The sequence below is a fragment of the Doryrhamphus excisus genome, linkage group LG3 (genome assembly GCF_037039965.1).
Source record: "Doryrhamphus excisus strain RoL-2023G ecotype Guam linkage group LG3, RoL_Dexc_Guam_v1.1, whole genome shotgun sequence".
NCBI classification, from domain to species: Eukaryota; Metazoa; Chordata; class Actinopteri; order Syngnathiformes; family Syngnathidae; genus Doryrhamphus; species Doryrhamphus excisus.
Genome location: NC_136359.1, coordinates 19,865,186 through 19,890,124, shown reverse-complemented (window position 1 = coordinate 19,890,124; position 24,939 = coordinate 19,865,186). Strand labels below are relative to the sequence as shown.

Here is a 24,939-nt window from a genome sequence, read left to right as displayed (position 1 = left end):
TGTTTATGTAACATAACAGTTTTAAGTACAGTAACTGTTTAGTTTTCATCATGGCAGGAAGAGTAGCATTCGCTTTACGCCATTCCCTAACTTTGTAATGTCTACTGTTTAAATATTGAATTGTTAAGGAGTAGGAGATATCGATGTGATAGTCTAGCTCTTGTGGCTGTCTGTGAAATTATATATATATATATATATATATATATATATATATTTTTTTTTTTTTCAATTTTTAATAAGTCGCTCTGGAGTGTAAGTTGCAGGAACAGCCAACCTATGAAAAAAGTGCGACTTATAGTCTGGAAAATACGGTATATATATATTTTAAATACTGAATTTGAATTTCATATTGTTTTATACAACCCCAAAATATTGTGATATATGCTGAAGTCCATATCGCCCAACCCTAATCACCATTTTGACAAAACAGAAATATAAACGTTTATACGCGAAAAAAGGCAGCCAAAATAAAAGTCAATAAGACCCCAGGGAGTCGTGCCAAAGGAAAACACCAATAAAAGCCCAAAACATAATAAAGTAAATACCCGTGTTTGTGCCAAAGTAAACAAAGGAGCTGACCGATGTGGCCCTAGTGCAGCATGTCCACCAGCCTCTGGTAAGTTTCTCTCTCCTGGTTCAAGCTGTGATGCTTTACCACGTAGACTTTTCCATTCCTTATCACTCTCGCTCTCAGCTCATGATCTGACAACAGCCTCTGAGACTGATGCACAAATTCCTGGCAGGGATAGAGGCAAAATAAATCTCATTTACTGCCAAACGCCACTTGAAGCTTGCCACCAAAGTTGCCTGAAGAGGGATTTTTATTTATTTTTTTTTTTTTAGCAGAAAGCCACATTACAAGACATAAGAGACGAATACAGATAAAGCATTTGCATTGATATGTAAATACTTCAAAGGGATGGAGATATTTTTTGCTCCAGGTCCAAATATGTCCAATGGACCTTTTCAGTTTGTCCTACATTAGCTGCCACTTCATTAGATTTTATTTAGAACAGGGAGAAAAAAAACTACCAGTGTTTAAGATCATTACCCACCATATGTCACAGAGCTGCTGGGTGGTGGGGGTGATGCTAAAGACTAGACCAATTAAAAATGATCAATACTCAGTGAAGACCGAAAAGTAACTCCAGCTTCAATTACATCAGTTGAGCCCTGTCATCCTGGGGATGTTCGGATCACAATTTTATACTGCAGATACGATCCTGATACTGATACCCATCAATTACAAGTATCAGCCGATGTCGATACTGTCCTTTTTCACTGATATCGGCCGATACCAAACTGCGGATGATATATCAGAGCACCACCAATGTCCTACTGCCACTACATCTTCCGAGCTTGAGTGCACATGGCTCTAGCTTTTAACTTGTGTTATTGTATTACATACAAATAACACTGCGGTTTATTTATCTGGATTACACAAAATAAATGTTCAAACATTTATACTGAAATGATGAACACTGTTTTAATGGATAATGTTCACACACTCCTGTTCAAAATTTTTAAACCGTTTAAAAAACTGCATGAACTTTCACTTTGTACTGTTGGATCTCAAGGAGGTTAAGGGAAGCTTCAATATGCAAAAAGAAGAATTTGGGACTGAAATTTGGCCACACAGTCAGGAGATCAGGAAGACCTGGGTTCAATTCCCCGCTCCGGGTACTGCGGTTTTCTCCCACATTCCAAAAACATGCTAGGTTAATTGGCAACTACAAATTGTCAACTCCAAACTGAGGTACTTTTTCCTTCAACCTTAAACAATGAAGCTTGAGGTCGTGCAGGGCCTCAAACGGCACATTCTATTTTAACTACGGTTTTAAACTTTTGATCAACCTATTTCAGTTTAACGGTTGTTTGCAATAAATGGCTTACTAAAATGTTTTGCCGCAGTCCCATTCCTTCTTTTTGCATATTTTTATGAGTTTTCCAAAAACAACCGACTGTGCCATAAACAGAGAAACAACCCCCTTAGCACGGAAACAACACATAGAAATGCCACGCTTCATTTAATAACCTTTTCATTGTATTAGAATATAAATATAGGTCCAACGGGGAGGGTCTTTTGCTGAAAAGCAGAACATGATACAGAACATGATTTATGTCGCCTGGTAATACCAGGTCAGATTAGGGCATCCTAAATCCCCTCTGTCATATGGTAAATACAATAGAGATAACCTGAGCTTTGGCTTCCTGTTATTCCATATAAATCTTACAAAGTATTTTTCAATCCAGATAATGAATCTGTTGGAGGTCGCAGAGGTACGTTCTGAAAGAGATACAAGAGCTTTGGTAGCATGTCCATCTTTAATATATTGATTCTACCAATTATTGATGTTGGTAATGACATCTTTTTTTCATTAAAGAAGTGTAATTAGCATCGGTAACTTGATCGTAATTCGGTGGGATTTGAATCCCAAGATACTCAAACATTTTTGACTATATTAAATTGCACATTTCCATTATCTTGATTGAGTAACAAATTAGAACATGTACTATTATTAGAAATTGTTCCAGAAGTACCTCTTAGCAGAAGCAAAGCTGGTATTGATCCTGACAAATTGGAGTCGGAGGTCTCCAGCCAGTAGTTCATGAGCTGTCAGTAGCTCCTATACACTTTTCAATTAGCTCTCTTCATTTAAGCAGACCGTTTTGGCGGGAAGCACAAATACAATGACATGCAGCTGGAATAGGTGCAGATTCTGGAAGATCTAAAAAAAAAAAATGACATGTTCCAGACATCGGTGAGCACAGTGGTGTCCGACATTAACGCACCTTTCCCGGCGGATATTTCACGTTCATGTTCACAAAAAACAGTCTTGTGTGAAATGCCATTGACAGCTATTGTTCTCTTGCTGGAAACCACCAACTCCAATAACGTCTGCCTGAGCTTGCCTCATAAACAGAGAAGCAGAGCTTGGGGGAGACAACGGTTCTGTTGCCTGTCATCTCGGAGGATCTTGAGGAAAACTTGTATTGTTTTCCTGCTACTGTTATAAAGGCTCCTGTGCAGCTTCACAGGATGTGTCACAGGCAAGAAGTGCATAGTTCATTTGTGGTCAATTGTAATTTAAACGATTTGTAGTAATTAGCAGCAGAGGGACGTGACGCGCGTCTTCCTACATGGCGGCCATAAACAGAAGTCTTCTTTTTGCATTTTGAAGCTCTACTTAGACCGTCCTTAAGATCCAATGGGGCAAAATTCTTGCAAGATGGCAACATGGAATCAGTGTTGTTAGCTGCAGTATTTACCTGAGGGGAAGAGTATAGCAGACCAGTGACCTCATGTTGCACCACAGCTGTATTTCCTGGGATGTTCCTGGCCAACACAGGTAGCCCTAGATCCATGGCCTGTCGGAACACACAGCATTAAACCATGCAAGATGTCTTTTAACTGGTAAGCTTGTTTGTGTGACATATGTGACATGTTCATTACATGTACAATTGGGGCCCCTAGCCAAACTAGGGCCTTAAGAATTTTATACAAAAAATCTACATCACAGACAGGGGTGCTGGAAATTTTCGGTCTCAAGAAAAAAATATAAACTCACATAAGGCCACCCTTGTCACCCACCACACCTCGAGGCCCCAACATACCGATTGAAAGCTATTTTAATACTATTTAATGGGATATGCTCCAGCATAACCCCATGACTCTAATTAGGATAAGCAGCATAGAAAATGGATGGATGGATGGTGTTATCCATAAAGTGACATGCACTTTGTCCAGGTTATACAAGAAATAGACTGATATAGTCATGGGATTGACCCTGAGCTCTATGTGGAACAATAAAAGCTGATTTATTGATTTATTTATTTGTTCGTCTGCCATAAAGGTTTCGGTGAATGCGGTAATATTCCTGCAAGATATACCGTGTCATGTGACAGTGAATGTTTATTTAACGGGGGACTCCTCCTAGAATAATTACAATAATTTGTTTATCATAGCTTCTTGTTATAGTTCATTTTCAGAATTAAGAATCTGTGTCTGCTAATGCTTTCTAGCAGGTTGTTGAGAAAAACATGTTAACATATTAACCCAACCTTAAGCCTACAGTGGATTGTCTTAATCAAGAGTGTTTAAAAGAGATTATATGGATTTGCACATTTTGCTTGCTCAGAAATAAAACTGGAGTCATAAACATGAACAACTGTGACTTATTAAACAATGAATATATTTAGTGCAATATCACAAATGACATATTTGATCTTGCATTTGGTGTGAAAAGGCTTCAATACTTTCATCAGGTGATTTGTTGCCAAATTAATCATGAGGCCTGAAGATGTTTACCTCCAAGATAGCTGCTGACATGCCCTCTGAGATGGAACTGTTGACCACAGCAAAGCACCTTTTCATGGCAGCGTGAAGCTCCGGCTGGCTCCTCTCCCGAGCCAAGAAGACCCCTGCTGTTCTGCAGAAGCAGTGACAAAGCTCAGTTCTGGCGTGACTCAGGGCTCACAAAGGCGTGAATGATCGTGAGCAGCAGCGACAAGCTCGGGGCAAGGAACACGGCTGCACAACATGTGACATGCACACTGAGTTCAGGTAAAGTACTAACCAGAGTGGGTAACCGTGGTTGTGGTGAAAGCCCATGGCAAAAACTGAACAGATCTACCCAGACTACCAAGTGGGAGAAGATTAAAAAAGCCATCTGAAATTTGCACTTCACATTTCTAAGGGATAACTGTACGTGCCAATTGCTGTATAGAGTCTAACATTTTTTTGGGGAAGAAATCTCAGGCAGCTTCCCAAAATGCAAGGTCTTTGAAGTGTGCAACTGGCAATGAAAACTGAATAAGCACTTACCTCCTAACAACAGCTTCGACTGCATCACTCAGCACAGGATCAATCTGGGAGACAGACAAGCATTCATGATAATTAAGAAAACAGGGAGGACCAACTACACAATGGCACGCTTAATGATTTGTACCGAGAGCAAATCATTTTCTGAAAATCCTGTATTTTTCAGAGATTGGGGTCAGGGTAGGGTGGATGGCCGATCTGATTAATTGCAATGTGGGATTTGTGTGCATTAGCTTACCCTAACAAAAAGTCACTGCATATCAATTTAGGTCAAAGATGTCGACAAGCAAGCTGCTACTTTGTCATTATATTGTACAGCACATGAAAATAGAAACACAAGTGCATTCATATTTAAGAATGCATTTAAGCATGGTACTATAAGCTGGTAGATAAGTGAAACCAGAAGGAGATATACATTCTTTATTCTCAGAAGGAGAATAAATAAATAATATTTTATACACATATTCTCAACAAAAAAAGGCAATGCTTAAAACAGTTGTGCTGGGACCGATGAGTTATATGTGTCATGACAAATTGACCACAATTTTTCTCCTGTGGATTTGTGACATCAGCTTGAGCAATTTATGTCTCATCCAGTCATGAGTATTTTTAGATTCCACATTTCCCTCATTAATGCATGGTGACAATGTTTATATTGACTTAACTGTGAGAGCCCAAAAATATTTTCGGACAATAATACACCCATCCTTCCATTAGGGTTGTAGGTATGCTGGAGACTACCCAAGCTGACTTTGGGTGAAAGGCGGGGTACACCCTGGACTGGTGGCCAGCCAATCACAGGGCACATATAGACAAACAACCATTCACACTCACATTCATACCTATGGACAATTTAGAGTTGTCAATTAATCATACATGTTTTTGGAATGCGGGAGGAAACCGGAGTACCTGGAGAAAACCAATGCACGGGGAAAACATGCAAACTCTACAAAGAGATGTCCAAGCGGGGAATAGAACCCAGGTCTTCACGCTCTCCTGATGCTTACATGCTAACCATTTGTCCACCGCACAGCCCAAAATGAATACACTTGAATGTTTATGTTTATGCAAAAATACATTTATCGTGATTCAGTAGTGTTGGGATAAATCATCCCTGCTTCAACTGAATTGTTTTATTTATCGTTAACAAAAACAAAGCCCAGTGGAGAATGTTGAAAGAGTCGCTAAGCCCTCAGCCATTTCTAATACTGTTGTTTTGGAGAGAAATAAAGTGGAACAAACCATGACAAAAACACTATGCACCGGTGTCACATCAAAGCAGTTAGGAAGGAGATGAAGACACACACTGTTCAATTGAAAGTGAATTATTAAAGGGGGAAGCTGCTGTTGGCCAATGAGGCACTTGTGTAATCTGTTTTGGAAAACTGCCTAAATATAATAAATCAAGGTTAATCCATTTACAGTTTGAGTTGAAGGAATGAGACCGTGGACAGAAGCAAGAGGGTGACCAACACGGAAAGGGGCAATTTATGTCATGTGCCATGTGTCATGTGTCAGTGCATGTGCAGATCAAGGCTCAACCATGTGCATTAAAAAGGACACAAAGCTCTACTGTATACACGACTAGTTAGGCAAGTGCTTATCTGAAATATGCAGTAAGCAGATGTCAGTTTGACACAAAAGCAAACAGGAAAGGCACTACAGCTGATGACTCTCAGCCTGTTTGGAGAAAATGCATGCTCAGTGCTGACTGCAATTGCAGCTAAATAGTTAAAGCGCTATCTCTACTCTGTCCAATTAGCAGCTGCTTGAAGCTCCAGGGTCTGTTTCAGTAGTATTAAATGTATATAGAGTGAAGATGCAGCGAGAAAGAAACACCTGGCGTATGTTGGAGTCAGAGAGGACAAACAAATAACGAAACATTTAAGGCTGTTTACTTACCCTTGGTCCAATTATAATAAGAACATGCTGGGGATTCTCACTGTGCCACTCTGAAAGACACACAATAGGCAATTTGGGAGATGGGCTGGAGGACCAACAGCACCTACATCTTTATTTGTGTTGCATTTTCAACAGATTGAGCTAACAGATACATTACAAATACATTTTTTATATAATATTTATTAACAATGTGGTGCTGTGGGTGAGACACTACTCGTAGACTTGATGCTACCTGGCTCATAAACACATTATAACTCACTGGGGCTGACAGATAAGAAGATGAAGCAAAGGGGATCAATGTTTGTTGAGATGTGCTCTCGTTTGGTTATTTATTTGGCCTCAACGATTTGTGTTCATGTTGTCATGGTAACCACTTATCATGTGACCTCTAATCAAAGTGGTCTGCACGTGTGGTAGAAAATAAATAAGGTGTGCCCGTGGGTGCAGGTGTTTCCACAAAAAGCAAAGTGTTGTGTGTTGTAGTTTATGTTACATTAAATATTGAGCAAGAAGAGTGTTGCCAAATTAGTGATTAACCGGACCCTGTATATTCTCTCCTGAGCAAAATTTTAAGACCAGTTGAAAAATTGCAAGAATTTACATTTTGCATGAGGTTGTAAGTTGAGCTCCAAAATACAAAATGAAGAATACAATTTAACAACCATCAAAAGCTTAAGATGACAGCCTTGAAAACGGTGGCTTCAATCGACACAATCATCTCTCGGGTATTCACTCCATCATGATCTCTTGAAAGCAAAAAATGTTTCTTTCTTTGAGTGCATTGTTACTAGCATGAGTTCCCACATGAGATGTTTTCCACACCGCACAGTGGAGGGGGCACCATTATGATCTGTGGTGCTTTTTCCTTTAAAGGAATAATAGAGCTCCAGGTTGTGTAGGGGCGTCAAACGGCAGCCGGCTTTGTGAAACATTTGCTGCTGGCCCTCATCTGTCATGTCTGTGTTTTTCAACGAGACAACTCTGCAGTTGACTGCAGTTCAATGCCTGTCTGATAAATGACTTCTTCCAGAGAAATAATGTCACTTACATATTTCAATGATCTAAATCAAATTGAAAACATTTGGGTATGGATGACAAGTGAAGTTTACAAAAATCTGTTCATGCACAAACCATTTTTTTAGGTGATTAACAAGAATGGTGCAGCTACTCATTAATGAGTCCTATTTTGAAAATTGTATTTCTATTTTAGGGTGTTTTGGTTGTTTAGCGTCTTTAAAAATCTTTTGTCAAGTTCCAAAAATAAAAGCGAGTGTTTAAATGTGCAATGCACCTGAAAAACTCTCCACTATATACAGAGGGTCCTTGATTCTTCTGATGCCGCAGATCAACAGGAAAACATGGAGCCGTTCCACATGTTCACCACTTATACCTGGAGAGAGGCCAGACATGAAGGAAAAACAGCACTAAAATAACAAAACACTGCATAATGAACATCCCAAGTACATTGGCAGGTAATGAAAGTGATACATCACCCAAGGTCATGAAGGAAATGAGATGGCAGTGACTAATGTGTGCGCACAATTCCCTGATCAGAGTTGTAATGCTCAGCAGGGAAATTGGGAGGCACTGAAAGCCTGTGGCCTAATAAATGTAAGACATAACTACCTGGCTAGAGCATTTGTTGGCAAAGAAATAATGATGTCAAGTTGTTTGAAGGAACACGACTGAGTCAGCTCATGGCCCAATTCACCTGATGTTGGATACAATTCTGAGATTATTTGGAGATTGGCAGAACAGTGACATTGATGATACTGTTCAGCATCTGACTTTCAGGATGCATAAATCGTATACCAAATCTGGATTATTATCACACCCACGCATACAACAGCACCAGATAGTCATACCTGACATCCGCTACTTGGCATGTCTATGTTCATTCTTTCACAGTTGTCTGGTGGATGAGGAGCATGTATGATAGAGGCTATAGTGCATTAACAGGTAAAGTTTTGCGGCTTTGGAAGCTACACTGGAAGACCCCTTTGGCAATGAACAGTTTACCAAGCATAATGCTTACCATGTTTGACCTAGAAGAACTATTCAGCTACATCTTTGGAAAAGATAACAGTGTGGTCAATTCTGTTATTTTTGACATAGATTGAAAACATTGGGTGAGAGCAACATTGCAGCTTATATACCTCTTTTGTGTTGAAAATCCGCATGGCGTGGGGGGCGAATGATAGGTTCAGTCTTTCAGTGAAGCAGGACAGTAATGTCACTGAAACTGCTCCTCTGTCGGGAGATGCTGTGCATTGGATGATGCTGTCTGTCCATCATGTAAACGAGCCTCTTGAGTTTCCTTTGGTCTGTCACAGATTTCCAGCTCAGTGCCAGTGCCTTCCTCACCAGTTTGTCAAGAGGTGTACATACAGGAGGGCTCAAGCTATCACAGTCTGGTAGAAGATCTGTAGCAGCTTCTTGCATATGTTGAAGGAGGCCAGCCTTCTAATGAAGTACAGATGGCTCTGCCCTTTCCTGCACAGAGCACATGTTGGCAGTGCAGTCTAGTTTATCATCCAGATGCACTCCCAGGTAGTTACAGGTGTGAACCACCTCCACACGGTCACCTTTAAACAGGCTGCAGTGTGTGAAATGATCCATGCCACTGTTGCTAGGAAACAGGCCAAACACACCTAATTTCTGGGGATTTCTGCAGACCGTTCTGCCCACTTTCCACCAATTTGTGCTTTGAGCATGGGAGAATGAAACTCTGAACCTACTATATGCTAATTCAAAGCATGCATACAGTGCCACTGCCTTGCCCTACCAGGGACGGCCAGATCACAACCTAGTACTAACACCTCAGTATCTTCCTACTGTAAGGAGGCAGCCTGTCTCCACTGTGAAAGTTAGAAGGTGGAGCCAGGAGGCCAGCCAGGCTCTACGGGATTGCTTTGAAACCACCAACTGGGACGTGCACTGTCAGCCTCGTGGATCTGACATTGACAGCATCACGGACTGCATCACAGAATATATCAACTTCTGTGAAAACTCTGACATCCCGCAAGAACTGTACGTTCTTATCCGAACATCAAGCCCTGGATCACCAGCCACCTGAACGATATGCTGAATAAGAACAAGCAGGACTTTTGATCTGGAGATAAGGACAAGTTAAAGAGGATACAGTGGCAGCTTAATGTCAAGATTAGGGAGTGTAAAAATGCCTGCAGGATGAAGCTGGAGGCCAATCTCCAGCAGAACAACACTCTGGCCATGTAGAAGGGCATGAAGATGATCACTGGCTTCAACATCAAGGCCAAACAGTCGGATGGGGGTCCAAACAGAGCCAACCAGCTGAATATGTTCTTCAATAGATTCAGTGCTGGGATCCTTGCTGACCCTTTCCCTACCACTCCTGTCTTCACACTCCCCCAGATGAGCAATCCACAAATCACCACTGACACCTTCCCATCCCCCGACTTCCATTCCTACTGAGGAAACCAGCCCCACGAGTGTTGCCCCTTTTCCACTGCAACTGGTTCAGAGCTTTTTTGGAGCTGGTTCTTTGATGCTTTGATTTTCCATTGTCCTGATTCCACAATTGGTTCAAATTTTGGGGTCTTTTTTGGTTCAACTCAGGCTCCAAAAGCTTGCTCGGCTGAGTGGGTGAACCGTTTGCATGATGAAGTGGACGGGCTCATCTAAAGAAAGTCAGCTAATTATGTCTATTGTTTTTACATTGCATTGCAACTCTCGCAATGGGAAACAATTTGTCTCTTGTCCATTTGAAGGTGTGCCGAAAAAATGTGTGTAAAGGACCCTGCCAATGCTGTAATGCATTAGGAGGCGAGATGGCTGCAGCCAGTTTTTTCCGGTCCTTTGAACTTCTAAATTAGGCCGTACGGTGGACAAGTGGTTTGCATGTAGGCCACACAGTCAGGAAATCGGGAAGACCTGGGTTAAATTATCCGCTTGGCATCTCTGTGTGGAGTTTCTTTTACAGTGTAGTAGTACAGTACAGTGTAGCCATTGTACTTTTGTTCATCAAGTCTTCTATGAACTGTAGATAGTGATACTGTGACTCCTAATATCAGGTTTTTGCTGATGTCACTAAAGTTGTTTTGGGGTCTGCCAGATGTGTGTTATTGCTCAGGTGTTTCCAATTATATTATTTACTCAATCAATAAATAGTACTGAACGCCTATACTCCGTTTTGGATTGGGTAGGATAGGCTTCCCCTGTGTAGACTGCTTTTAGAGATGACAAAAAAACCCACCGTTATGTCTGTGGGTGAAAATCCAGGGGCAATGCGCTGTCTCATGTGCTCTGAAACTGGAGCACCCAGTATGAAAAAGCTGCGAGAGTATTTACAGCACAGCAATGTTCAAATGACTCTTCACTAAGGATAGGATGGATATTGGAACTAAACAACATCTTTCACTGATGGGAGTGGTCTGCTGCAGAGATCTTACCCAAAGGTAAAGTACTGTTGTAGATTTTCTGAGTGTAGTAAGGCAGTGGTTCTCAATTACTTTCTGTAACTGGGGGACAAAACAAAAATAATTACAAATACTATTGAGAAACTCCTATTTATTTGTCTGTACTGAACTCAAAACTGAAACCAGCAAAATGAAATAAAATAGAGAGTAGTGAAGTACACAAGAGTATTTAAATTGCATGCCGAGTATGACAAATTCAGACATGTCAGGTCTGCACTCTGGACCTTTGCTGTGAAAAAAATGCATAAACGGACCTTACTCTATTTTAATTGGAGACCCCTGTTCTAAAGGTGTGAATCTGCTGCAGTGTATGCAGTTAAAATATATGTCAACACATCGTATAACTAAAAGCTTGCTTTATTAGTCTGTTAATAAAATCTGCCTGTGAATAAAAGCAAATACCTCGCACTGATACTGTAAACATCCACAAAAGCAAATGCTGAGAGTTCCATGACAGGCAAGAGAAATCCCCTGCTGCCAGTTAAGTCCAGATCAGGAGGCCAAGGCAGATCTTTAATGCTATTAAAGGGTCTCTAAAAGTGACAGCGTGGAGTCTGGGCATTGACCCTGATCCTCAGAGCCTATTGTCAACAAAGCCACTAATTCTCCTAGATGTCTTCAGCAATCTTGCATTGATTAAAAGCATGACAAAGCAAACCAGCTCAGATACACACCCAAATCCTGATATTAAAAGAAGACATAGGGAAAAGATGGAAGACAGCTGTAATTTTGCAAAATGAGAAAAAAAAAGAAACAAGGGAGCCACGAAGGGTAAAATCCTTCTCCTCCCACCCCCTCTATGAATAAACAAGCTTTTTTTGTTTGTCATCAACCAAAGGAGAAATGTGGACATAGGACATCTGAATACGGGAGAGGCCATTTATGCAAGTTCATCTACGTCTCTCCTTGAATACACACCATTGTTTGCAAGAACAAAATAATGACACCATGTGTCACAGTCACAGCGTGAGAGACACGTTGGCACTGTGGCAATAAGAGGCAGTGGCTGTCATCAGACAATATACTGTATAATTTATTGCAGACAACCACTGACAACCGAGTTAGCAAACGATGCCCAGATCAGATGAAAGGTTTGTTTGCACTCTTTGCTTTTATTATAAGGACAGACTGATTACAAAGTATAGGCCAGACTTGAATAAAGACATAGATCATTTTCTTCAATCAGTCACTTTGAAAAACTATACACTGTGAATCCTGAAAGATGAAACACACCAGTCGTACAGTACTTTCAGTCAGGTAGAAATGCTCCACGTATTTATTTGTTAGAAGCAAGGGATGACTGAGCAACTAAATCAATCCAAAGAGAGCTCTGAGGCGAACACATAAGGTATAGAGAGCGTATGCACTGCTGGTTAAACATTGTGTGCAGAGACCAACTACACCTATACAGCTTTGTACCAATTTATTTATGTCACAGAGGATGCCTTATCCTGTAAAAAGCAACAAGCCACCCACTGACAAATAAAGAGCAAGGTTTAAATTCTCATTCAGTAGTGTCCAAATAAGTGCAGTTATCATTTTAGAAGCACAGTAATTATATATATTTATATATTCTGATACTTAACCAAGCTTGAAGCTCAAAATAAAGCCTAATTATGGTACCTTTTTGCAACACGTCAGGGAAAAAGAACACTTATGTTGTGAGTCAGATTTCAAGAATAACTAATGGAGAAGAGTCTGTGGGCAATTAGTATGACTTTCACCAGTTGTGAAATGTGGTGACAAATGGCCTAAGGCTGGAGAGCTATTAATCAAGCGTTGCTCTCTATACACGGCACCAAGGTACTCGAGTGGACCCCATCTTGCAGAGTCCAAGTTCATGAAGTAAAAAAGATACACAGTATAAAATACACCATTTGAATTGTTGTTAGAAAAAGTACTGCAACAAAGCAACATATTCTAGTTTGCATACCGTTATGATGCACTATGATATGATGTTATTAGAGGTTTCATTGGGGAAAATTGATTTAATTTACCATGGATCTTTTCTTGGTGGAAACTCTGCTTCTATTATTTCTACCCAAAGTTACATAAGAAGTGGAAGTTAGGAAAGACAGATGTTGACTAAAAATACAATTTAGACCTCACAAACACGAACTCATGTTTTTTACACACACAGGTGTTTATTTTAAACCCCACAGCTCTCCCACTGAGCACATGTATTTATTTGCACGGTCTAAATGCACTGTTTTGTATTCATACTAGCCCAATTGTAACCCGGGGCCAAGGATGTTGAGTATATCGAGAGCGAATGGGCCATATTACATGCCTCCATTGCTGATGCAGTCGGAGCTGTGGCCGCAAGGTAGGCGGTGCCAGTCATGGCGGAAGGATGAAGGACATATGTAGTCGGATGGTGGAAGAAATACTTGGAAGCCTTTGTCAATCCCGCCTTCCATAGAAGAAGCAGAGGTTGAGGACACCAACACGGACAGTTCCATCACCATGGTTGCGGTATCTGGGGCAAAAGGTATCCCCAGTGGCAAAGCTCCGTGGGTGGACGAGTTTCGCCCTTAATTCCTCAAGGCTCAGGATGTTGAGGGACTATTTTAGCTGACACGTCTCTTCAATATTTTTTAATGGAAGTCATGAACAGTACCTCTGGATTGGCAGACCAGGGTGGTGCTCCCCCTCTTCTCAAAGGGTGACCAGAGGGTGTGTTCCAACTACAGGGGATCACAGTCCTCAGCCTCCCTGGGAAAGTCTATTCCAGTGTGCTGAAGAGGCTACAGTAGGTGCAATGTGGTTTTCGTGGACCATCGTGGTGAAGAGAGAGCTGAGCCAGAAGGCAGATCTCTCAATTTAACAGTCAATCTATGTTCCCACCCTCATCTACATGTCATGACCTTTGGATCGTGACCACAAAACGAGATTGCGGATACAAGCGGCTGACATGAGTTTCTTCCGTAGGATGGCTGGACTCACCCTGAAATATAGGGAGGGGCTCAGAGTAGAGCCGCTGCTCCATCACATCGAGAGAAGCCAGTTGAGGTGGTTTGGGCGTCTAGTCTGGATGCCTCTCAGACACCAGCCGGGAGAAGGCAGACCTACGACACGCTGGAGGGATTATGACTCACAGCTGGCCTGGGAAAGCCTTCCCTACTGAAACTGCTGCCCCCATGACCGGACAAGCAGAGGAAAATGGATGGATGGATGGACCTGGGATGTGACATGTGTGACATCAGATAGCTACTGTTGTGAGTTGTGAGTGTAGCAGTGGGGAGCAAAGTGCCAGTGATTGCCGTCAGATGTGGTTGACAGGTGTACTACAATTTTTGTTCAACAATAGTAGCAACAGTGGTACCTGAACTTTGTAAGAATTCAGTCCAGTCGAAATCCTCTGCAACTTGTGTCTCAATACCTTTAAAATAAATGCAAACAAAGACCAATATAAATTTCAGAAATTCTAATGACTCACTGGTTCAGCCAAGAAAAAAAGAAGACAATTTTAGGAGACAGGGCTGAGACAGAAGCTTGTTGGAAAGACGTTTAGGTGCCAAGCTACTTATGGGCCCTGTACATTCTGGACAAAAAAAAAAAGAGATCACCAATTGCAAAGAGAGGTATCACTTCTCCCTTGTGGACACCAATGGTGAAGGACAGAGAGGACTTTCTGGATTGGTCACAAGAGAGAAGTTGTGACAACCTCCATGAGCTTCTGGCATAATGTCACAACTAAGTAAGGTGGGTGTTAACATGGAGAGGAGAACATAGAAAGCAGTTTGAATTGTCATGTACTGACCAAATGAACACCAAACGACATCCTTAATGATGCTTGCTAATGCATAAAGACAAATAATAAGAATATTTTACTGGTCTGAAAAATGCATGTCGTCGGCCCACAATTATTTTAATATATGCAAACAAAAAGCTCCTGGCAGGAAAAGATAAAAAAACAAAACAAAACATGAGGAAGTGCTTTGGATTGTCATATATAGCCAATAGTAAGAGCAAATATAACTCTGCGTCTGTGAAAGCTTAACAGGGGAGAAATGTGAATGTGATTGCTTTGGTGAGTCAGTCATGTCTTCCTGTAGAGCTTACCTTGAGGCTGGACAGATATTTTGCTGCTTTGGCAATGCTAGTGGGTGGTGGAGGAGAATGACATGAGGTTAAAAGATGTTTTTTTAATCAATTGTGCATTTACATACCGTACTGTAACTGTGGAGAAAAAATGTTTATACACTAAGTCACGCTATCATATCTGTGTAAAATGATGGAGAGGACATTTATCTTGACGTGACTACATTTTAAACTAAATTAAATCTTCTACGATAAACTTCTCAGCAAGGTAGTTAATTTGATTTGTAGAAATTCCAATTATCTTAAGAGTGGATGGAAAGGAAATTGACGTGTTGTCACACTGGATCCACTCATGTTGCATTTTACACTGTAAAAGGTGTGTGTCCTGTCAGCCAAATGCCAGAACTAAATGACAAAGATAAAGCATGCCACCCACCTCGATATGCAGATTATTGCTAGAGTGTAATCTGAAAATAAAACACTGCAATATTGTTTTAATGTCAGGCAACCTATGTTGGTGTAGTAAAAGCCCTTCAGTTATTTTTATTGAAGTAGTCAAGTGTTGGTTGATGCGTCATAAATGCAAAAAAAATAAAATAAAGGTAGCTTGCTCTCACAACGTAATTGCTTGGAGTGCACTAAATAAGAAGCGTAAAGATCTACATTTAATCGATATCGAAGTACCATCTCTTGCATTTGTAGTAGTTACATATTTATGCTGTGAATGTAAGAAGTTGCAAATAAGTTAAGACATATGGCACATGGTCCACAGACAAGCCATGAAAGCCATTATTTTGCAGTTAAAAGTCAAAATATTGCAGACATAATAGAAAAAAGTAAAAAAAATAAAGCCATACCAAAAATAACATGGCCTCCTGCTTCAGTTTGTCTGTAAATGCAGCTGCAAACCTGTTAAAAAAAATACACTTTAATGTAACCCTTACAGAAGCCATTTCAGTAAAAAATAAATATTTGCCTTAAATTGTAAGACCAACACAGTCCCTGCAATTTCATCCGGTCTGCGGAACTGAATAATAGCATTGAGTTGTTCTGCTTTGCAAACAATGTGATTACAGCACAAAATTCACAACCATTCCTAATTAGAGTGCCAGATTCAGACCAAATGTCACAATATTTTAACTGTACACCGTGCACTTTTAACTATTACACATAATAAGACCAAAAAGTCAAAAGTGATAATTTGAACTACAGCAAAGCATACTGGGAAATGCGTATTCTGACTGCGTAAAATGCGTATTCGGATTCCACAGCTGAAAACTCTTTTGGGTTACACATATCCCGCATCATGAGGGGTACAACCCCTGAATCACATAGCTCATGATATCTTTGTTTTGAAGGATCATTTATGTACATGGTAATAACAAGAAAGCAAAGAATATCAAGGAGTCATTGGCGTGTGTTTTATGGGTGAAATGTAGCAGTGGCTGTGAAATTCAGTAGGACCTTGGTTAGCTTCATTAATCAGTTCCAGAAGGTCTGAATCTAACCGAAAAGTACTCTAACCAAATCAGCTTTTCCCATGAAAAACAATGCAAAAACAATCCGTTCCAGAAGGTCAAATGTGTTTGATACATCAGAGCACTTATTTTGTATTGCCTTTCTTCCTGTTTTCCCTGCTCGCTAAATTTGAGGAGTTGAGTGCTGGCAGCAGCACCAGCATTTCCCATTTGCAGTCTGGCTGTATCTTCACCTCACCTGTGCTAGTTTGGCGGTGTTGGAACTTATTCTGACATTATGTAAAAACATTTTCAGAAATATCCATTCATTCTTTTTCTACCACTTTTCCTTATTTAGTTCAGCCAGTGGTGTCTCTCATTCTTTGGGGCAATCCATGCTTGTTAAGGTCTCGTGCCATCTGTGTGTGTTTTGGCTCCATGGTTCTGCTAGTTTCCTTTTTTCTGCTCTACTGAGCAGAATTTTTTTTCTCTCAAGTAAGGTGTCTGTGGTCAACCCAACCCATGCTCAACACTATTTAAAGCAGGGTCATTGTTGCTTCCCTAAGAAATGTAAAAGACTTAGACTTAGGTTCTGTATCTCCCCACAGCATAACATATGCAACATGTAATTTTTTGGAGTGCGTACCAGTTATACATTCTATGCATTTTTTAAATGTATTTTTACAATGTAGTATAGTTTTCTGAAATGGAATCCCTTGGGTAAAAAAGTACATTTGTATTTGTTTTTTTTTGTTGTTTTTTACAGTTTTCTTTACACTTCATGGCCACCGTGGTAATGGGCTGAATAGTAAATGTTTGTACGCGAGACTGTGAGCAAGGGATTGCAGGGATTCAGATGATTTAAGTCTTAAGACCTGTGTGTCCACGCTTTTTTTACATGCCCCTTAGGTCTGTGGAACAGATGCCCTCTTGCCTGTTTTCATCTTAACAAAATCAAGAGTACAGAGGTTTTTGTACTTTGGAGATGTACATAAACATATAGTTCAGTAAATTTAAATCACTATTAAATATGAAAGACAATGCTTTCTCTAAATGAACTTACAAAGCAAAAAAAACGCTCTACTTTTAATGCTCCTCGCAGCCAAAACAGTAAAACCTCCAAAGTTGAACACAATGCTGTCCATGATGAGTGACTTCTTCGTTTTTTTTATTTTAAGGGGCGCTATTACGCTCATTTTTCGGCCCTTTGTATTGAGTTGTGGTCTCCTATAGAGCAGCTACACACATTAACCAACACAGAAAATATTTTAGATTTTGCAGAATCTGCACCGATTCTAGCTGTATTTCCTTTGATTTGTGCTTCCAAAATGATCTGTTTTAATTTATTCCACCTCAGGGTATGCCCACACCGATGTGATTGGTCACATGCCCAAAATGCTTCCTAACTATGAACCATATAAGGAAGTCTGCCCCACTGTGACATCACAAAGGATAAATTTTACCACGTCTTTTGAAACAGAGCATTTTGAGCCATCCAAACTTTTAGGGCTCACTTCCAAATGCGCAAACCTGATTATCTGAAACTTTGGCATAGTTTAACACGAGGATACAACATTCTAACTACATGTATGGGTCAGAAAAGTGGAAAAAAGGATAATAGGTGCCCTTTAACAAAATTTTGGATCACATAAAGTGGTGTGAAAAAGCTTGTGAAACCAACATGGTTTCTGCAGCAGGATAATATTCAAAACACACCTGCAAGTCCACCTCTGAATGGCTGAAGAAAAACAAAATTAATACTGAGTGGCCTATTCCTGACCTGAATCCTATTGAGAAGCTGTAGCATGACCTTACAGAGGCGGTTCATGCTGGAAAACACTCCAATGTGGGTGAATTACAAAAATCTGGCAAAGATGAGTGGCTCAAAATTTCTCCATAGCTTTGTAAGAGACTCATTGCAAATTATAGCAAACATTTGACTGCAGTTGTTGCTGTTATGGGTGGCCCAACCTCTTAATAGGTTAGGCCGTGTAGTTTTTTCCTCATTGTGTTAAATATTTAAATTTATTTGATGATGATATGCAAAAAAAAAAAAAAACAGGAAGTGGGCAAATGCTTTTTCACACCACTGTATAATGTACATTTATTGTATTATTTCCTTGCTGAAAGTGTTGCCATCTTAAAATGTTGAATTGCACAAATCTTGCACAATCATAGTGTTAGAAGATTTGATTGAATCATCAAATCCTGCATTTAGTTAGCTAAATAATGACGTGAAAACATCACCTTGCTTTAAGAAGAACTTTCTCCATAACCACACGCTTCTTCTCAACTTTCACATCCTCATTGATGTCTGTTCCACCAAAGATAACGCCAAAGGGTACTTGAATGTCTGTTGTGAAAATTATGCATAATGACATTTGTTGAAGCAGATGTCGGACAGATAACACGTTTTAATTTTGTGACTTTTGTACGAGATGACTTGAACGATTGAAAGAGGAACATGCATTTTACCTAGGAGGAGTCTGCCTGCTTTGAAAAGATGAATGGCAAGTGCACCATCAAATTCAAGATTTTTTGACAGCAGGTTAGCCACATCAGATGATGATTGGAATTCTTCTGCATGGCGGAGCACACAAGTGTGTCCCGCTGATTCAATGTAGGACCTGTAAATATAGATATACATATATGGACAATGCATTAGATATTTTATTAGACTACTATTCTATATATGCATAAACATATCTTGATTTGCATGCAACATGCAATCAAATTTCTCGCTATTTTTTTTTTGTTACTTATCGAGCTGCACAAACACTGCCATTTTACTTCAGGACAACACTTCCTCCTCACTTCCCTTGTCCCCCACTGAACCTCTTCAGCAAGGGTGAGTTGGCTCCACTGCATTTGTTCTACCCACTGTTGCCCAACACCAAAGGAGGTGTGATCAAATTCATTGACTTTATCTTTGATTTGTCTTCATTACATGCATGAATGTACTGTGGAGTGAGTGAGTATGTCTTGGGGTTGATGGATTAGTTCCAGTCTTTCTATTCATTTACAGTGTTATGAAAAAGTTTGGGCACCCCTGATCATTTTCAAGATTTTCCTTTATAAATCATTGGTTGTTCGGATCAGCAATTTCAATTAAAATATATCATATAGCAGACGAACACAGTGATATTTGAGAAGTGAAATGAAGTTCATAGGATTGACAGAAAGTGTGCAATAGTAGGCAGGTGCATACATTTGGGCACCCTTGGTTTGATGGTGTGATAAGCTCATTGACCCTTGACCTACATACACAGGTGAAGCCAATCATGAGAACAGGTATTTAAGGTGGCCAGTTGCAAGTTGTTCTCCTCTTTGCATCACCTGTGAAGAGTAGCAACATGGTAGCCACAAAACAACTGTGAAATGACCTGAAAATAAAGATTGTTCAACATCATAGATTAGGCCAGGGGTTGGCAACCTTTATTATCAAAAGAGACATTTTACCGCCATGCTCACTAAAGGAAAATATGCCTCAAGTGCAAAGTTCATCTTGTTTGGCAAGATCGGTTGACTAAATATGAACACAGTACATTATGTTTTAATTAACCAAAGAGTGGGCGGTTCAACCACTACTTACTTATCTTGATTAGGTGGCTATGGCCATTGCTCTTGTTCTGTATTGAAAGGGAGAAATTAAAGGCAAGTTCCTGTCCTGTTCATTTGACCTGGAAATATGCTTTTGCAGTGCTGAATTTGATTCTGTATTAAATTTTCTGTGACTATGTTGGAACACAAGATGGGTGTTGGACAATATCACAACCAGATTGTTTCTTATCTGTGATTACTGGTGTTAAATGCATCTGATTTTTGAATGTTGTCTAGAATTTAAATTGGAGTAAATTCTGCAATAAAACAATAGAGTGCACCTTTGTGGTTGGAGTTTAAGGGTCCCTAACCTGATTCATCAACTTTGGTTAAATGTTATGTTATATTGTATATTGTGTTTTACATTGTTTTGTTTTGAAAGCAAATGCTAAATTCGTGAGCAAATGGTAAATTTGCAAAAGTTTCATTTATAGTTTATGGCACCACTCATGACAAACTAGTTCGCAGGTCGAGGACCGCCTTGTCTTGACAGACAGCCAATCAGATCCTACAGCTCAGTGCAGGTCTAATGTTTTGCGGGTCTACCATTTGACTTTTTTATTCCGTAATGCTCGGGATCTTTCAGCAAATCTATGACTGTCTTACTGCATCCAACCTCAGCAGGAATGGTATGCTGCGAGAGCCCTTGCTTATGCAGCTCGACGATCATTGAAGAACAGAGCGTTTCTTAGTTTTAGTCATCAGGAGGGCATTACCATGTGAATGCCTGACAGAAAATGCTTTTATCCTTTTATAGCCTGTGGTCTTAAACTTTTGATCAGGTGAAAAAAAACTTATTTCAGTTTTTTTTTCATTCTTTCTTCTGCATATTGTAGCTCTACTGCAAGGGGGCCTATTATGCCAATTTTTCGACCGTTATTGACACGTATTGAGTTGTGGTCTCCTATAGCAGCTCCACACAATAACCTGCACAGAAAACATTAGATTTTGCAGAATTTGCTTCCTTTGATATGTGCTTCCTGCCAAAATGGTCTGTTTTAATTTATTCCACCCACGGCCAGCATGCCCACTCCGCTGTGATTGGTCACATGCCCAAAGTGCTTCCTAACTATGAACCACATAGATGTCTGCCCCTCTGTGACATGATGAAGGCACAATTTTACGACGCCTTTTGAGCCATCCCAAACCTCTTTCAGGGCTCACTTCCAAATGCCAAAACCTAATTATCTGAAACTTTGGCATCATTTAACAGGCGAATACAACATTCTAACTACATTTACAGATCAGAAAAGTGAGGGAAGCATAATAGGTGCCCTTTAAAACTTCATTAAGATGCAAATACTCAAAATGCATATTCTAGCATTTTTCAACTGGTCTTAAGATTTTGGTCTGGTCTGTATACATCAAAAAGGCTATGACAACACCTTTATGCTCATTAAGAAGACGATTAAAATTAATAATTGAAAGGTAAGCAACTCTAGAGTAATTAACACTTACCATTCTGTTTTGAAGACAACAAATCTTCATCTTCATGTCTTAGCCCATGTTCTGCAAGTTTTCCATTTCATCTTCAAATGTTTCTTGCTCATCCAAAACTGACACGTTGCTCAAATCTTCACTAAAATCACTGTAAACACCGCTATGGTGTTTTTTTTTACCTGAGTGACAGCAGAGCGACAGCTAGTTCGTTACGGGGGTGCCTGAACTATAAATGTAATTTTGGGGAATTTACTGTTTGCTTTCAGAAATCAATGAATGCAGAACATAATTACAAACAATATATAACATATTCAAGTTTTGAATTATTTCACGTTTCAAGCCACTTATATATACAGTAAACATTGCTTCAGATGATGCAGTCTGCTCTTTGTGTGCGTGTGTATATATAACTTCTCTGTTCTGCTTCACTGCTAATGCAGGTTCACTTCAGTGGACAGTGCAATGCACCGGTATCGAATGAATTACCTGATTCGCTCAGCTGTGGTGTGGTTTCCTGTTTTGGGTTCGAGGCAAGCAAGAAAAAGTAATTTCATGATCTCAATAATGACCGACTACCGACCGACTAAATGTTCATAGACGTTAGTGCATGCAAAAACCCTACAGCCGTAACGTGCTAACGTAGCAGGCTAGCAAGGCTGACCCAACGTTTCCTGGGTTTCCTAAAGAGGACGTACCTGCCTTACTTGACACTAGAGTACAGTACTTTTCACTTGTATTGTTCACATGTCCGTCTACCATATAATTCCGTGGAAACACGCAACATTGAACGCAGCCGAATGTCGGCGTAATATGTTTTTTTTTTTTACGACAGAATTTTTTTTTAAACAAACTCTGGCGCCAGCACACACAGCTGTACTGCTGGTAATTGTTTATCACGCCCCTGTATATTGCGAGTGTTACATGAAACACCATGAAAATGCCGACGTGCCACTTCCTCATTTTTGCTGCAACGTCATATGAGACTGAGCAGAGTTACAAATAACCAGGACGAAGTATTCGCTCCCAGCAAAAATAGCCGTTGACTTGTAGATCGGTTGTGGAGTCACACGCAAATGCATCCAACGGTTTGTTGACTGTGCTGTGTGTCACGGGGTTGTGATGTGAGACTTTTGGACGACTTCCAGTTCTCAGTTGACAAAGTACACATTTGAAGGGTATAAGCAACATAACCGTTTATGGAGGCAATCCACCACTTGGACGTCTGACAAACGGTAATGTATAGCAAAACTCACACGGAACTACAGTTGTGTGTGTAAGTTAGCATAACCTTCAAACTAAGTTGACAACTCTTTCGCGGTAGTATTAACGTGATATGACGATGTCGAGTCGTTTTCTCAGCCGGACTTTCGGTTCAGATGTGTTCAAGTTATCTTTTACTCTGTCCTAATAGACAATACTAAATTGGAAAATCATCATTAACCCCTGTTGTATTTCGGCGTTTTTTCAGGACTGGACTGTGAGGGATCTATCAATAGATCAAAATCTGTAAATTATGGCAATCACCAAGGATGCCAACGAGAGCACCCCCCTGTTGGACTCAGGTTCTGGAACTGTGAGACCGTCACCCCCATCTGTTTTCCAGGGAAGAAGACTAGCATGTGCTGCTGTCTTGCTGGCTGAATCATTGGAAAGGATTGCATTCTATGGCATCACATCCAACCTTGTTCTCTTTTTAAATAGCAGCCCCTTTTTTTGGGAGGGCACACAAGCCAGCCAGGCTCCTCTGATGTTCATGGGAGTGACTTACCTGATATCCCCATTTGGAGGCTGGTTGGCAGATGCATACCTTGGGAAGTTTTGGACTATAGCCTCAAGTTTGATTCTATACTTTATTGGTATTTTACTTTTCCCATTCATTTCACATGAAAACACAAGGGTAGATCTATGTGGAGAAGAGGCAGCGTTTCCGGTACAGCCTGCTGAGTGTCTGAGTACTAACAGTACCCCTCCAAGCAACATCACTTGTCCTATCCGTGCACCATATTGTGGCCCTGTCGTCTACAGTGGACTTTTTTTAATTGCATTGGGTGTGGGGACTGTCAAGTCAAACATCACTCCATTTGGTGCAGACCAGGTAATTATGAAAAGTATTGCACTGAGATGTCAATTGCATTAAATTAGGAGTGCACGTACCAATTTCATTGGAATATCCGCAAATGTGATATGTCTTTTGATATGGGCCTGTATAATTGGGAATACGGCGTGACATAATGGAGTCAGACATATGACGTCTACCGTACTTTTATCCTTACCATGAGGCATCACTTAGACAGATCCCTTTTGCAATGCCCATTTAATTGCATTAGATACTCGGCACACAAACACAGCCATGAATAAATGGCACTGCTTCACATAATAAGAAGTGAAACATGTCCGCTATATTGATGAGAAAATGTCTTATTACTCCAAAAATGCATAAAATCAGTTAAAACGGTAGTAAATTTTAACAGCAGTGTTTTGAAAGATAATCCCACCAGCAATAGGAAAAACCTGGGGCTGGTATGGCTTGATACCATTTCTTCTCAGCAGACTATGCTCATCATGTTTTTTCATGTTTGTGTCAGTGCTTTTGATCATGTTTGAACACAGCTTCAAATGGAGCCCTCATATTGCAAGGAAACAAAAATATAAACAAAGAAATGAATAGATCTTTCATTCTACAAAACTCAAGACAGAAATATACGTACCAGTTAGATTAGGCAAGCCTTTGTGTTAAACTGGTGGTTCAGGGCAACATTGGTGTGGTGTTATTTCAGAATTGTTTCATTGATTTTATTTTTTGAACTTATGCATGGAACTTATTTCTCCCTTCAGCCTGCAGTAGGAAAATGTAGCATTTGCAAGCGTTGCTATTGCCAGCTGAAAGTCGTTGTAATCACAAACAAAATGTAATCACAAGTTGTGACACTTGGATCAATTTAGAATGAATGAATGATCAATATTATTAACACTAATCCTCACCTCCACATTAATTATTGGCCACAGCATACTAGGTGTTACATACCATTGTACAAGTAAACAGTATGAAGATAACACATGGATAATTAACAGATAAACTACCAAACAAGGGTCAATGTTGTGTAGTTGTTGACTCACCTGACTTCCATGCAGGCAGCTTGGGTTCAGTTGCCATCTAGTGAATAATGCGACCTGTGGTTGACTGGCGGCCAGTCCAAGGTTTATTCGACCTTTCATG

At 40.2% G+C, this 24,939-nt stretch overlaps 2 protein-coding genes across 6 annotated transcripts in view; one reads left to right on the top strand and one right to left on the bottom strand.

The window, feature by feature from the left end:
* Positions 1–211: 211 nt before the first annotated feature.
* glt1d1 (glycosyltransferase 1 domain containing 1) lies at positions 212–22,677 on the bottom strand. Of its 2 annotated transcripts, none has more exons than XM_058069595.2 (12): positions 22,209–22,575; positions 19,158–19,309; positions 18,930–19,035; positions 16,083–16,134; positions 15,247–15,283; positions 14,507–14,563; positions 8,016–8,114; positions 6,725–6,774; positions 4,826–4,869; positions 4,310–4,430; positions 3,271–3,369; positions 212–736 (listed from the first exon to the last, which is right to left on the bottom strand). In XM_058069595.2, exons 1-12 carry the CDS (start codon positions 22,274–22,276, stop codon positions 590–592), a joined length of 1,032 nt encoding a protein of 343 aa, XP_057925578.2. In that variant the 5' UTR covers positions 22,277–22,575; the 3' UTR covers positions 212–589. The 2 variants fall into 2 exon arrangements, with proteins under 2 accessions (XP_057925578.2, XP_057925581.2); XM_058069598.2 differs by having other exon boundaries at positions 596–736; positions 4,310–4,425; positions 22,209–22,677.
* The window catches only part of slc15a4 (solute carrier family 15 member 4), a 30,288-nt gene continuing 27,476 nt past the window's right edge, over positions 22,128–24,939 (top strand). The window contains exons 1-2 of one of the 4 annotated variants that reach the window (XM_058069592.2): positions 22,128–22,266; positions 23,191–23,817. In XM_058069592.2, coding sequence (XP_057925575.2) covers positions 23,236–23,817 — 582 coding nt within the window. In that variant the 5' untranslated portion in view covers positions 22,128–22,266; positions 23,191–23,235. Of the gene's footprint in view, positions 22,414–22,544; positions 22,955–23,190; positions 23,818–24,939 lie in introns of those variants that run through there. The other 3 variants (XM_058069593.2, XM_058069594.2, XM_058069591.2) reach the window with 3 other exon arrangements.

What these genes read in the sequence shown, in the direction of transcription:
- glt1d1 (XM_058069595.2), bottom strand. Translation starts at nt 22,276, where the DNA reads ATGAAATTACTTTTTCTTGCTTGCCTCGAACCCAAAACAGGAAACCAC. An exon ending in AAAGTTCTTCTTAAAGCAAG is followed by an intron (nt 16,135 to 18,929) that starts GTGATGTTTTCA and finishes TTTTTTTAACAG; the next exon opens with GTTTGCAGCTGCATTTACAG. An exon ending in GTCGAAGCTGTTGTTAGGAG is followed by an intron (nt 4,431 to 4,825) that starts GTAAGTGCTTAT and finishes CTGCTTCTGCAG; the next exon opens with AACAGCAGGGGTCTTCTTGG.